This window comes from Rousettus aegyptiacus, unplaced genomic scaffold (genome assembly GCF_014176215.1).
Source record: "Rousettus aegyptiacus isolate mRouAeg1 unplaced genomic scaffold, mRouAeg1.p scaffold_m13_p_2, whole genome shotgun sequence".
In the NCBI taxonomy this organism is placed as follows: domain Eukaryota; kingdom Metazoa; phylum Chordata; class Mammalia; order Chiroptera; family Pteropodidae; genus Rousettus; species Rousettus aegyptiacus.
Window position 1 is genome coordinate 154,608,496 of NW_023416295.1, and position 14,400 is coordinate 154,622,895.

General features: G+C 32.2%; 1 protein-coding gene across 4 annotated transcripts in view; it reads right to left on the minus strand.

The window, feature by feature from the left end:
• Nucleotides 1-13,478, minus strand: part of LOC107502082 — a 22,123-nt gene extending 8,645 nt beyond the window's left edge. For 2 of the 4 annotated variants that reach the window (XM_036237366.1, XM_016128906.2), the window contains exons 1-5: nt 11,028-13,478; nt 9,654-9,755; nt 3,313-3,411; nt 1,859-1,957; nt 903-1,115 (exon numbers count right to left, since the gene is read on the minus strand). In XM_036237366.1, the coding sequence (XP_036093259.1) occupies nt 903-1,115; nt 1,859-1,957; nt 3,313-3,411; nt 9,654-9,755; nt 11,028-11,118 (604 nt within the window). In that variant the 5' untranslated portion in view covers nt 11,119-13,478. The remainder of the gene's footprint in view (nt 1-902; nt 1,116-1,858; nt 1,958-3,312; nt 3,412-9,653; nt 9,756-11,027) is intronic. The other 2 variants (XM_036237365.1, XM_016128908.2) reach the window with 2 other exon arrangements.
• Between the last annotated feature and the right edge of the window lie 922 nt (nt 13,479-14,400).

A 14,400-nucleotide genomic window follows, 5' to 3' on the forward strand; every position in this document is an offset into this window, starting at 1 on the left:
TCTCAAGAATCACATAAGGTTTTATCAGATTAAAAAAATGATTGTTAAAATCATAATCAATAGAAAGATTGAAAAATAAACTTTAGGATAGCTCCTAAAACTTAAAAACCCCCCAAAAAACAGAAAGTAAAAAGAAGAGATGAAAATCTGAAAATCCTACCATTTGAAGCAGAGAAATCATGAAAAGAACACAGGAAAGTGGAAAAAATAAGTTTATTATTAGTAGCACATGTTTTCTCTACATTTCGAAGACATCAACTTTCAAATTGAGAAGGCCCCACAAAAAACAAAAACAAAAAAGATTAGAAAACACTCATATCCAGAATATCGTAAAATTTCAGCTCCCCCAAATGAAAAAAAAAAATCTTAAAAGCTAAAGTCAGGCTATTTTTATGGACTAAAAATCACAGCGGGAACAAATTTCTTATTAACAACACTGTTTGCTAGAGACAATGAAGTAACCTTTTCAATATACTCTAAGAAACTAATTTTTAACCCTCAAAATTATACCTAGCCCAAATAAAGACCTTCTCAGACATGCAAGTACACAGAAAATTTATTTCCTATATACTTGGCTAAAGTCCATTAAAATTTGAGCATAAAAAGTAATAGTAAATGGGAGTATAAAAGATGAAAAAAAGAAGAAAGTAGAGATTCAAGAAAATTGAATCTAACCCAAGAAAGAGAGAGAGAATAGTTTGATAAAAATAACTTCTAAACATAAAAAAAACTAAGAAAAACAAAAAGATTTTATAGAAAAATGTATAAATAGTTACCATATTTCCATGTTTTAAAAATAATTTTCAGAAATATTTTAAAATTTTGAACCCACTGAAAAGGCTAGGGAAATTAGAGAACCTGAAATTATTGATAAGACTATATAAAACAGATATTTTACTCACCATTTTTCTTCTTCTTTAAACATTCAGAGAGTTTTGAATTAAAGTTGTTCAACTCTTTTAATGCATTTCCTAACATATTTTTGAAAATGATGTGCTCAGTTGAAACATTTTTAAACATATACATGTGCAATGCTATATTTCTCTCCAACTGTTCTATAATGCTTCCTTGACTGACATATGCTGTTCTGTTGCTGGAGAAGAGTTCCTGGCAATCTGTAATTCATAGCAGGAGGTTCGAAACTTTATCCAAAGTCTTCCAATAAAGTATACAAATAACATAATAGTTATTTAACAATTTTATGGAAAACATATTAAAATGATAGCTACGTGCATGCATGTAAAACACGAACCTTATATACTTTTAAGGTTAAAATTAATTGAAATTAAAATAATTTATGTTATTCAATAGAGAATTAGTTCTTTGTTTAAGGAAGTGGCCAAATAAGTTGAAGTGCAAAACAGAAAAGATCCATATGAAGCAGAGATTTAAAAAAAAAAAAAAAAGACTATACTTCAGTAGTTAATTTATGGAAATGCAAACCACATTTTTGAGACTAGGAGGCACCAGAATATATTGGTGAGCCTATGTGTTGTGAATTTAAGTTTCATGAACAGATATAACCATAATTTAAGTATGGAGAATTGGTAAACGCCAGCTTCAGAATTAAAAAATAAAATCAAATTCAAAAGACATAGCATGTCTCTAAGAACTTCAAAAGATTCAGAAAACTTCATAATCTATCCATCTTAGAGATTAGTATGGTATAATCTGGCTTTTCTTGATAGACAGATGTTAGTTTTCCTGGCAGCCCCAAAACTTAACAGGATCTTTAATTTTTAATTTAAGTTTTATGAGGGTTAAATGAGATAATTTTTTTAAAGGGCATTTAAAAAATGTTAGCCATGATTATAATAATCATCTTCTTTCTATTTCCTCGGGATGTCTTTGTACTCACTGTTGGAAGGGAGGGAGTGGGGAGAGCGTGTCCCACTAGCGTCCAGGTTTGGCAAGAAATGCTCCCATATTACGAAGTGCGTAAAAAGGCATTTTAATTCTTAAATAAATAATAGATATTTAAAGAAAAAATTATTGCAGGGGTTGAGAAGGTATTCAAGAAAGAGAATAAAACATGATCAATATAACGAAAGACGGAAACATGGAAGAAAGGCAAAGGGTGTTAAAACCCGAAAGCGTAAAATAAAATAATAGACACATGATTAAATATTCTCCACGGGTCCCTTATAAATCACACAGGACTATAAAAGGATGACACTCTAACCTTGGAAACTGAGGAAAAATGTAACTATAGTATATGTTTGGGGTAAAGATTAAATGAGATAATGTATGTGAAGAACTTGGGAAAACAGTACTCAAAATGTCAAGTAATATAATGCTATCAAAAAATTTATTTAAATTAAGTGAAATGATATAAAATAATATCTACTCTATAATATGAAAATTAATGTATATCTTCATTTTTCAATAGTTGTTATCTCCAGTTGGTAGATAACAATTGTTTTTAGTTCCTTCTCCTTTTCTATATTTTGATGTTTTGGCAATGCACATATATTAGGTCTTTATTGAAAAAGACTTCCTTTTTTCTTAAATGTGGAAAAAAACTGCTGATAGTGTAGATTGATTTGTCTTCTCTTATAAATAAATTTCAACTTTGATATTCAAAAGCCAACTAGTTCCTATTTGTTTATTTGTTTGTTTATTCACTTAATACATTCAACCAAAAAATACAAAGAATGAATAAGCCAAAGTCTGTGCCCTTAAGAAGCTTTCAGTACATTGGCCAGAAAGAGGCCCTGTCCACCAATTATTACACTAATGGCAGAGAGTTTTAAATTATAGAAGTTCTAGAAAAAAAGAATTTAGCATTTGGAAGAAATTATCTTTCAAATGATAATACCACGAAGCCAAATCATATTCACGTGAAATTTTTTTATTCCTAGGAGAAAACAACAGGCTGTTAATGAAAAACAAAACAAAACAAAAAACAGAAGAAAAAAATCAAGTAACGATAATGGCATTTTGAAAGATGTGTGCAATTAGTATGAGTTGGGCAAGGAAGAAAATGTCATGAAAATGGATAATTTGTTTTAAATAAATGAAATCATCATGAAAACTCTCAGGTACAAATTAGTTACACTTTTGTTGTTGCATTGATTTTACCACTTCTAGAAAAATAGGCTTTACAATACTCTCTTAAGCATTAGTTGCATCTGAGAGACTCTGATGAAAATATCCTCAAGAGACTGACCAATGTTATATGGTTATACATAAATAAAAACCTGTTTTTCTCTCTAGTATCCTGACATTTTATATGGACATTTCTTGAGACTTGGATCTTGTGATGCACCTGAGAAAACTAAGGAACAGCCTCAAAGAAAAGTGGAAACTTACGCATTAACACCAGGGTTCCCAGTGCGGCCAGCACTACCAAGTTCAGCATCAGCAAAATGAAAACAACAGGGCCCCACACTTTCCATGAAACAGTGTGACCTATGAGGAAGCATGAATTCAAGGAAATGACATGAAGCAACACATTTTATACTGCTTCCTCTTTCCCGACCTCTCTATCCTTTTCTCTTCATTGTTTAGGAGTATTAACTCTATTTCTTTTTATGTAATAAAAAAAAATTGCTTTCAAAGTCAAGCGGTCCTCTTTTACATTTAACCAATGTAGATATATCTCTACATTCATATCTAACATTAAAAACAAACACATAATGTCAAATAAATCTGATTACACGACAGATTCTAAATATTTTTATGAATACTCTCTGGTTTCTATTTTAACAGTCTTTTAATTATTTCCTCCTACCTTCCTAATTTTGCTCTCATTGATCTACCTTCTCATCTCTAGGTAATCAGTATTGACTAACGGCTGGATGTTCTTTCCTTAGTTTTCCCATGCTAGTATTAAAATATATGATTTAATTCAATTTTCAATCCAATTTCTGATAACTGATATTTTCAAGTGTTTTCTTTAATATGTTACTACAAAATCATCTATTTTCTTTAGATTTTCAAATTTATTGACATGAAGCTGCATTGACTATATTCATACATATTTATCCTCTCCTTTATGACTATATTTTAAAACTTATTCTTAAAATCTGATAATTTTGGTTTTATCATTTTCCCTTAATTTGGTTATTGGGGTCCTTTCAATGAAACCAGTCTTTGGATTAAACTACATCTTCAAAACTTTTTTAAAAATTTGCCTATTCTCCCTTAATGTGTTTTATAATTTTTATTAATACATGTATTAAAAGCTTGGCTTTCTTCTCTGATAATGAAAGATTTTTGGCGATAAACCTTTCTCTAAAAACTCTAGCTGTTTTTAAATAAATGTTTTCATTTGCATCACATTCTAAATATCTCTGATTTCATTTGTTTTATTCTTTCAAATCAAAATAGTATTGAGAATATACCTTGTTCTAAATATTTAAAATTATTTGGATTATCCTAATATTATTATTTCTAATTTTATTGTATAATCAGAAAAATAGAGATCTTTTAATTTCTAAAAATGTAATATTTGGTAGATTAAAAAAATAAATGTGTCACCCCAATAATTTTTTAATAAATCTGTAAGACATTATGTCAGGAGCTATGGGAGAAATAAATGTGTATGAATAGAGTCTCTACTCTTAAGGAGTCTGCAGAAGGAACATAAGTCAAGTACACGGGTAATTACATTTAAATAAAAAGTACTATAGTAAAAACAATCAATAAATAACTCTGTTCTAAAGATACATTATCTTAATAATTTACAATTGTATAAAATATGTATATTTATATCTATTAAGCAAGTGTACTAAGTATTGAATAATTTATTTCATATTTATCAGATATTTTGCTAGGTATTCTATAGTAACAAAAGCAGCATATTAAAATCTTTGAGTTAAATTTATTTCACATAAAATCTCTTTGAATCTCTAACAATTTTTGTTTTATATATTTATCTCATATTTGATGCATACGGGTTTATAATTTTTAGATTTACGTCATGAAACATGTATTCGTTTATTATATAACATACTTTTTGTGATTTAGGTTTAATATTTATTTCATTTTTTTCTTGTAATTTTAGTCTTACTTGTATATCTTTCTTCTTATCCTAGTTACTAGCTCTTAGACACACACTTGTCTTCTGTTATGACATGAGACACCAACTATACTTCCCCCACCAGTTGCTGTAATCATGCACTGCTTCTGTTACAATAATATTACTACATAATTACAAATTCCACTGTCCTACATGAACTTTTATACCTTTATTCCCTCACCTCTTCTCTCCCTAACCCTAGGTTTTACTGTGAGAATTTAGTAAAATTTATTTTAGACTCTTATAGATTTTCTCTTGCTATATATCTACTTCATTGCAAAAATAATTTAACACTTTTATTATAATTTTTATTATAGTCATTCCATCATCAGCTTTTACATTTTTACTTGTCTCTAAAATTCCCCTTATTTTGAGGTCATTAATTCCCTTGTGTCTAGAAATTTTCTTGAGTATGTTTCTTAGGTGGAGTGTATGATAATTTTTTATTTTGCTAGAATGGATAAATTATATCTTTTTCTAATTTGGGATGAGTAAATGGTAGTTCTTTTTTCTCCATATTTACTCAGTATTAGAAGATATCTAACTGTCCTTTAATTATTCTTTTCTTTATATCTATTTTTTTCCTCTTTATGGAATCTTATTATTTACATATTAGATCATTTGGCATTTTTATCCAAGTCCATCATAATTTTTATATTTCTGTAATTTTGAATATTTTTTTCTGTATAATCTTCCGGGACATCCAATTGGATCTTAATAATCTTTACCTTCTTTTTCAACTCATCTACTACAATTAAATTATTATGGTGAAAGCTATATTATTTCAATTTAATATCTTAAATGCTATAACTTAGTATCATAAATTATCTTGTTATGTCAGTTGTTCAATTTGGTCATCTTTCTCTTCCAGGGATTCTATTTTGCTATGACCTAACTGAGATCTTTGGCTTTTTCTTCCTACTTTGGCCTCTGTTTTCCCTTAATTTTATGTACTCTTGGGTTTGAGATCAAGCTTTGGAGTACTTTGAGATGTGTCAAACCTCTGTGTGATAGAAAGCACACTTGTTTCTTTCACTGAGTGTTGTCAATTGCCAGATAACAAGCTTTTCATTCTATGTCCCGTAAAGGAAGAAATCTGGTCCAATGTCTTATCAGATGTAAAGTCTAGCACTCTCTATGATTTTGAATTGCAGAGGACCTGTTTTGCATGCCTGCTCAGTTTGCATATTAATCCTCCAAGGCCACAAAGACAAGCAAGTCCTTCTAGAACCACACAAGAAGGTTGCCACCACCTTTCCTCTGTGGAGCTTAGTATTCTCAAGAGACTAGGCCCTTTTCATGGACCACAAAGGCCTGAATTTTCCCCTAAGCTTTTTTTGTGAATCTCTTAGCTAGCACAGAAGTAAACAAATCTATTACCTTTTCTTTTCATTGGAACACTAAAAGAGTTTTTGGGTATATGCATACCTTCAATGTCCTGCCTATGTTAGCTCCATTCAGGGGAAGTGTTTGATAGCAGGAAATTAGAAAGCAGGGGGAGAATAAAAGTGCATTTTTGCTGATTAAAATGTTGATTAAAAATGAGTCTGGAATTAACCATTATAGATCTCATTCCTTTACCTTGGCTTTCTCTAAAAATTCTAATAAAATGTAAAAAACTAGGTTAAAGAAGGCGTAGATACACAATAAGAAAGAGAAAGGAATAAAAAAAAATAGAATTAGGAAAGTAGGTCATAGATACAAAAGCTACTAGTAACTTCATGTGCCCTTAGAAACTGAACCAACCAAAGTCAGCAATGAGGACACAAAAGAAGCAAGCTGATTCTTACTTAAGAACCCCCCAAAGCTCCGTGAATTGATAATACCTGGGACATTCCATGTGGAGGTGTGGGTAAGCCTGAAAACTGAAAAGGTACCTGAAAGTCTATGTAAAGATACAGATAGACTCCCCTCACCCCATATTCTTCCCGCCCTCCCCCCCCCCCCCCCCCCCCCCCGCCGCCCTGCTTCATAGAACTGAGTTACTCTCTCCTATCCATTCTCATACAAGAATGCCTGGGGCAGAATATTGGAAGATTCCTGTCCAAAGCAATTAACTGATCCCCCCCCCCCCCGAAAACTTATGAATGTTGACAATTGGATTTTAATGAATTGCTCCAGTTCATGAAGGCCACACTTTAACAAACCCATCTTGTACCTTCTGGGGTCCTACAAATTGATTTGGTATCATATTCTTAAATGATTTCCAGATATTTAAAGAAAGCTGCCAACATGAAAGACTGAGGAAAACATGAAACACAGACAACAGGAATTTAGAAGAAAGGCAGATAATACGATAAGAATACTTTAAAAGTTTTGTAAATACGCTGATGGAAGTGTAAATGTAGAAAACAGTTTTGACCGTTTCTTAAAAACATACTCCATCCAACCCAGAATTCTACACCTAGGTAGATATTTACCTAATAAAATTTCTAAAAATATTTTTACACAAAGACTTGTACATCATAGTGAGATGAGACATCACTTGTAAAATTCTTAAACTTTTACCAGGAAATGAAAAGAGACATCTCTTGCAGAGTTAATCTTTTTAGTGAATCTAGTTAAGTTTTCCTTCCTCCTTTCTTTGGAAAAAGTCTCTCTCCCTCAAATCTTGGTAATTGCCCTGGCGACTCAGATCCTCTGGGTACTGTTGATAAGGGTCATCAGCCCATTGTTAAGCAGAAATGGTGTTAAGTCAGGCAGGGGCCTTAGAGTCTGGGGGGTGGGGTTGGGTGGGGTGGGGACTTTAAGCCAAAAGTATTTCTTTTTTACTATTTAAGAAATATATTAACAAGCTTGTTTCCATTTACTCACTTAATAGGAAAATCAATAATAGAAATTAATAGATGTATGATCAAAATAAGGAGTTTGTATTTTCTTTTCCTTGTCTAGGGACTGAGGTGGCACTTCAGCAGGAAACCGAAGACCTCACCCTGACTGAGGCAGAAAGGGAAAGAGCTCCATGAAACTCCTGTAGGTAGGGACTATGACTATTCTCAGCAGGAAGCAGATATGGAAGAAGAGACCTCCTGTCCCTCAACATCCATACTAATAATAAGGGGGATCATGGATCTTAGAAAAGAGGTAGGCAGGAAAGTTAGTTAGGGGGTTTCAGGTCTGCCTGCAAAGACATTGAGGTCATCCTATCTTAGAAGGAGTCTGCCCTAATCTGCCCACAATAAAGCAAGCCAGAAGGCATTTTCTAACTCATGCGAAGAAACCAGTAGGCAGAGATTTAGGTACCAGTCTATGCCAGTCATCACTTGCATCTGCACAGTGCAGACCCCAACGACCTTCAACCCACCTGAGTCTCATTATACCATCATTATAATATGATCTATATGCCCAGAAGTTCATTAATATCATTATAACAGTCTGAATTCTGGGAACAAACATGTACAGAAAGCAAAATGATGAATCACTGAGTCCCGTCAATCTTAATTGTCAATCAAGGAAGCCCACTCTAAGCAACCATTTACAACAAAAAAGGGATAAAAACCCTGAAGTCTTTGTTACCAGGCCTTTTGAGCCATGCTTCTCTTTCTCAGGCCTGCTTCCACTTCTAGAAGTGTACTTTCTTTTCTAGTAAAACTTTTCTTCCTACTGTATTTCCGTGTCTTGCTCAATTCTTTGTTCGAGACATCAAGAACCTGAACAACGCCCTGGGAGAGGACCCCACTCTCCGGTAACAATAGCAGCTTAATTTATGCTAGCCTGAAACTAGGAGCAACTGAAATATCCATCTACAGGTAAATGGAGAAATATTGTGTCGTTTCCAATGGATTACTATTCAGAAAAGAAATTAACTACTGATACACACAACCTGGATGGATCTCAAAAACATTACACTTAATACAAAAAGACAGTCATGAAAAGCATATGTTATTTGAATTCATTTATCTAATATTTTAGAACAGGCAGAATAGTCTAGGATGACAGAAAGTAGATTAGCGATTACCTGTAGCTAAGATTGGTGATGACGCTGGTGAAAATAATTTGGAAGGCACACGAGGTATCTTTTGAAGGTGATGGAAATATTGTATATCTTAATTTTTGTGGTGTATAGGTATATATTTGCCAAGTACCCTGAACTATACATTTAAAGTGGGTGTGTCATTTTGTATTTAAATTGCGCTTCAAAAATGTCGACTTGAAAATACAAAACCAACAGAGAAGATAAGATTTTGCATCTGCACCTAAAAGAGCATGATATAAAAGAAGCCACTAGAAAACAACAATTTGTTGAAAATAAAATGATACCAAGAACATACTTTTGACAGGAAAATTAAAAGACAATTTAAGAAAATCACCCATGAAAGATAACAAAAGGATAAAATGATTTTTTAAAAGGGAAGGAATAAATCAATGAGGTTTAATATTATAAAAATAAGAAAAATTCGGAAGGGGATAAGAAAACTCTGGGGGGTGGGTGAAGAAAATAAAAAAGATGGTTTCTCATAATTAAAGGACATAAGTTTATCACCTATGTTTATTCTCCTTATTTCTTTTCTCGAAATTTTTCTTTTATCTTCAAAAGTAATCTCTAATTTTTATGACTCAACATCTCCCACAACATCCTTTTCAATTTTCTTCTTGACCCAGTGGTTCTATTTATCCAAGTAGGTCTTACCTCTCACAGCTCTGTTCTCTGCCACCTGAACTATGCTTTCAGCTCTCCCTGTTCCATTTTCAGCTGCTCCATCCAGCTCCAATTCTGGCACTTCAAGATTATCTTTCCAGGAGAAACAGTGTAAGTGTTAACAAAATCCTTTTTTGCTCTCATCTTCTTTTTACTTTCTAATTATTCCGATATTCCTAGGGTTTCTGGCTTGATTCTGATGATAGATTTTTTTAATAGATGAACACTTTGTGACCTTTTACAAAAATGGGATCCAAACAACCTACCTGGATCTACATAAAGGAATAAAATTCTATTGTAAGAATTTTGATAACAACTGTTAATTATTTGGGGGAAATATATGACTGAATATAAATTACATCTCCAGCTTTATAAGCACATTAAGTCAGTTTCTTATGATAGTGATTGGATGGTGAGAATGCAATACCTCTTCCTAAGCACATACAGTGCCTTCATCAAATATCACAAAGAAGATGACTTTATTTAGGGAAACATCTCTAAAAGATTATCCACTAAGCCAATACCTAAAATTCGATAAGGAGTTCATAAGGAGTGATCTTTCTTCATCATTTGGATACAAACTACTTTGAGGCAAATTCATAAATTAAAAATTTTATATATACATAGAAGATATTTTACATTAAGATCTAAAGGATTTAAAAACAAGTTAGGAAACATACAAAAAGTATACAAATATGTAAATAACAAATTATAAATAGCAAAAATAATCTCAGGGATGCACACGAAACTATGTATTCCATGGCAATAAAGAAATTTCAATAAATATGCTTTTTACATTTTCAAAAATTATATTCCTACTGCTTCATTGTTATCTCTAACTTTCCAGAGATTGGATTGATATTTAAAACAGATTGCAGTGATGTGGGCTGAAATTATGTTATGTTGCCATAAGGAACCTTCAGTCTTCCTGAATTCTCAGAAAGAAATACGTGTTTAGAACATCATCACTGAGCAGGATGCCATGGTCCTATGACTCTCATAACATGTCTATTTTATATCTTTTAGTGATTAAATAAAAATCTAGAGTGTTATGTTCATGCTATTACTTTTTTTCCTTCCCCTAATGGCCTAAAATATTTAAAAATATATAAGAAATGCTGTTTTAGTGACACCAGAAATCTCGATTTCTAGAGGCTTAGACCACAGTCTTTTTTTCACACTATGATCCTACGAACTAAATAAGATAAATAAAACGGCTCTGGCATAGTGACTTCACTACAGACAAGCGCTTTATAATCAATTCTTAGAGCAGTCCAACAGCCTAGAGTGGGAGAAAGGAAAACCTACCAGCGTAGTTGAGTAATCTCTTCTCTGGTCTGTCTCATCCTGCATAGAGGATCTTACCTGTTCTCTTGAGACTGCAGCTCTCCTGGATATTCTTTGTCTTAGAAGGATTTGGAAATTTGAGAGTAGCATAAGTCACTTCCTCAGGCATTACTAAACAAATAAAGCACAATTCAATCACTTTGTGCTGGGCGATCACTCCGAAGTTCACAGAAGCTGTTGCGGGGTGATCTGGGCATGCAGGGACTAAGTTGAGTGAATAAACTACCTTTGTAAAAACCAAGCAAAAAAACAATGTCAAAAACAGAACTGTTTCCACTGAGAATTTCAGAACTGCACTGTTCTTACTTCTGCATACTGCTTATCTCTTTTTTTTTTTTCTTAATTCCTCTAGTAAAACACCTAGTTGAAGAAAGGATCTTAAGAGAAAAATGTGGGTTTTAAATATAAACAATCCCTTTTTTTTATATATATATATATTTGTAGAAAAACCATAGGGATCTCCAGACTTAAGACCACTCTGTGAAAATACCAGAATATTTATTTCCACATATATAAAGTTACTAATCAGCATGTGCCTGTGAGAGCAGGGTGATAATTGCATGTTAATACTTAACCCACTAACTCCTGGAAAAACCACAGGTAAGTTAACTCTCGCCAAAACTTTTTTACTTTCTTTTTATTTCCTATTTTTCTAGATTGAAAAAAAGTTCTGAAAAGTTAAAAATAGAATATTAAAGGACCAGTACAAAATCAAGGAAAAATAGTAATAAGAGAGAAGAAAAAGTGTGAAACGTCTATGAATTACACGAATAGATGTCCGCACACACATACACACACAAAGTTGCCACTGAAAAGAAAGGAGATATGTTTACAAAGTGACAATTCTTAGAGTGTATCCATCAGCTAAGGATCTGAATCTTAATAACTTGAATTTTGGGAGGAAGGTAGGTATGTATGTATATTAATCTATTTTAAAGATTGAGGATTTAGAAACTCAAAGAGGCCAAATGCCTGGCTTATAGTTCAGCAAAGGATTAGTCAGTGGAGAGTATATTCACTGTATTGTGCCAATTTAGCAGAATGACAACCATATAATGTATGTTCAATCAGTATCTTTAAATGAATAAATTATTAATTCATTCATAACAGTGAAAAGTAATTGTTATTTATTAGAGCACCTTGATTGACTGTCAAGAAAGATTGGGACATGCAACAGGCTGACAGAACCACCTCCCACAGAATTAAAAACAAAAGGAAGCAAGAAATAAATTTTGGAAAAACAATGTTACGAAAATTGGTACAAGGAAAAAGACATTACTTTATACTACAGAGTTTGAAACATTTTAAAAACAGAATTGGTAAAACTCAGTAAGACTATTCATAACTCATTGCAATCAGGTACAAATATAGTGATTTTTTTCTTATGATAGAGGGAGAAACTGTATTCTGACTGGCCTTTGGCGGTTGAGGCAGAGATATGGTCAGGAAATATGTAGGTAATATGAGCTTTGGTGCTTTCCCTAATATTAAGTAAACTGGGAAATTCTCTAGGCTTCATTTTAATTATTTATTTAAAATTAAAGATCATCCTAAAGTTTTTAACCTATTTTTCTAAAGTTACATAATGCTCAAATTCTTATCCTTACAAGAATGAATCTATCTAATGTTTCTGTGAGGTTTCAAAACCTATATTTACTTTGAGCCAGTAATCTGACTGTTTGTACTTGAGACAGAGACGAAGATCTATGCACTTGCATGTTTGTCACATTGTTATTGACTAGAGTGAGAAATGATAACAGAGATAAATACTAAACGAAAGGAAAAATTGAAATTCTATGCTATTCAAATAATGAAATCAGAAGCCAAACTGATGTTTCGTTTCTCTTTCCTTAACAGAAAAACATTATGATGCATAGTGTCTGGGTAAAAATGGAGTAAAATAAAAACACTACAAATATAGAAGTTAAGAAATATTTTACATAGTTTTGGCAAAGAGAATATCTGTATAGTCCGATATACCGTGTCCCGACATGTAAACTTTGAAGAAATGGAAGAGACCAAAGACATTCACGATGAAGCTCAAAATTTCACTGACTTTAATTTGCTCTGGAGCAACAGGAGCTTCCCCCATCCTCATAAATGTATTTTATTAGCAGAGAATTACTTGAGGAAAAGTAATTTAGCATTCTAATTTTTTCTCTGAAACTCTGAGTACTAGTTTAGATCCTAAATCTTCAATGACTCAGCTTTCTTCTCACAGATACAGAATTTCATCCCATCCTCATTCAATCATAACATATTTTGTCTCTAGATATAAATGAGATGCATTTTGTTTCCTAGGTGGATTTTGCCTGTTTAACCTTGGAAACAAAAATAAATATGTGTCCTCTTGGGTTCAGAAACATTCACCTATTTATTCACTCATTCTTTCAGTCAATAAATTACTTGAATACATACTTACTATGTGCTATATATTATTTTAGAGCAAATAATATAAATATTTTTCCTTCATATAGCTTACATTCTATATTTTATATATTTATAAATATGTACTTATATATTAATACTTTACATATTTATTTATGGATAAGTAACATAATTTAAAGTAATGATAGTGCTATGGGTAGAAATAAAGCAGAGTAAAAGGCAAGGTGACAGAGGAAGGAGAGGAGGCTTATTTTAAATACATTACTCATGAAAGCCCTCTCTGCAGAGCTGTCGTTTTACAGTCAGAGAATAAAATAACAAAAATATTACCTTACAAAAATATGCTAATTGAATACCATAATACCTACTATCTCTTTTAGTTATCAAAATCATAAGAATCAGAATAATTTTTAAGTGTTATTTGCTCTTCAATTTCAGAAATTTTAACTACTTTAAATTTCTCCCTTATCAGTTTTATCATATTTCCCTATTTTCAGTTACTGACCCAAACCTGATCCCTTGCCACATCTGACCAAGGCAGGAAATATGTCAAACATTATTTCTTCCTCTTTTCTAAAGAAGTATTAATTGATGTTCTCAGCCTCTATATATACTGATCCTGTACCAGTAACTTGGTATACATTGACATGTTGGTGTGTTTCACTCCCAATGGTTTTTTGTTCTGAAATCCTGAGTCAACCCCCCGCCCCCCCCCCCCCCCCCCCCCGCTTTGTTGCTGGCTATATCCAAACTGACTAAATTACAAACATAGTACCGGTTGAAAAATAATAGCAATCAAGAAAAAGTAGAAAGAAAGAGAGAGAGAAATAATAGAAAAGATCAATGAAACCAACAGCTGGTTCTTTGAAAAGATAAACAAAATTGATAAACGTTTAGTCAGACTCATTAAGAAAAAAAGAGAAAGGGCCCAAATAAATAAAATCAGAAATGAAAGTGGATAAGTGACAACCAACACCACAAAAATATAAGGATTATTAGGAAA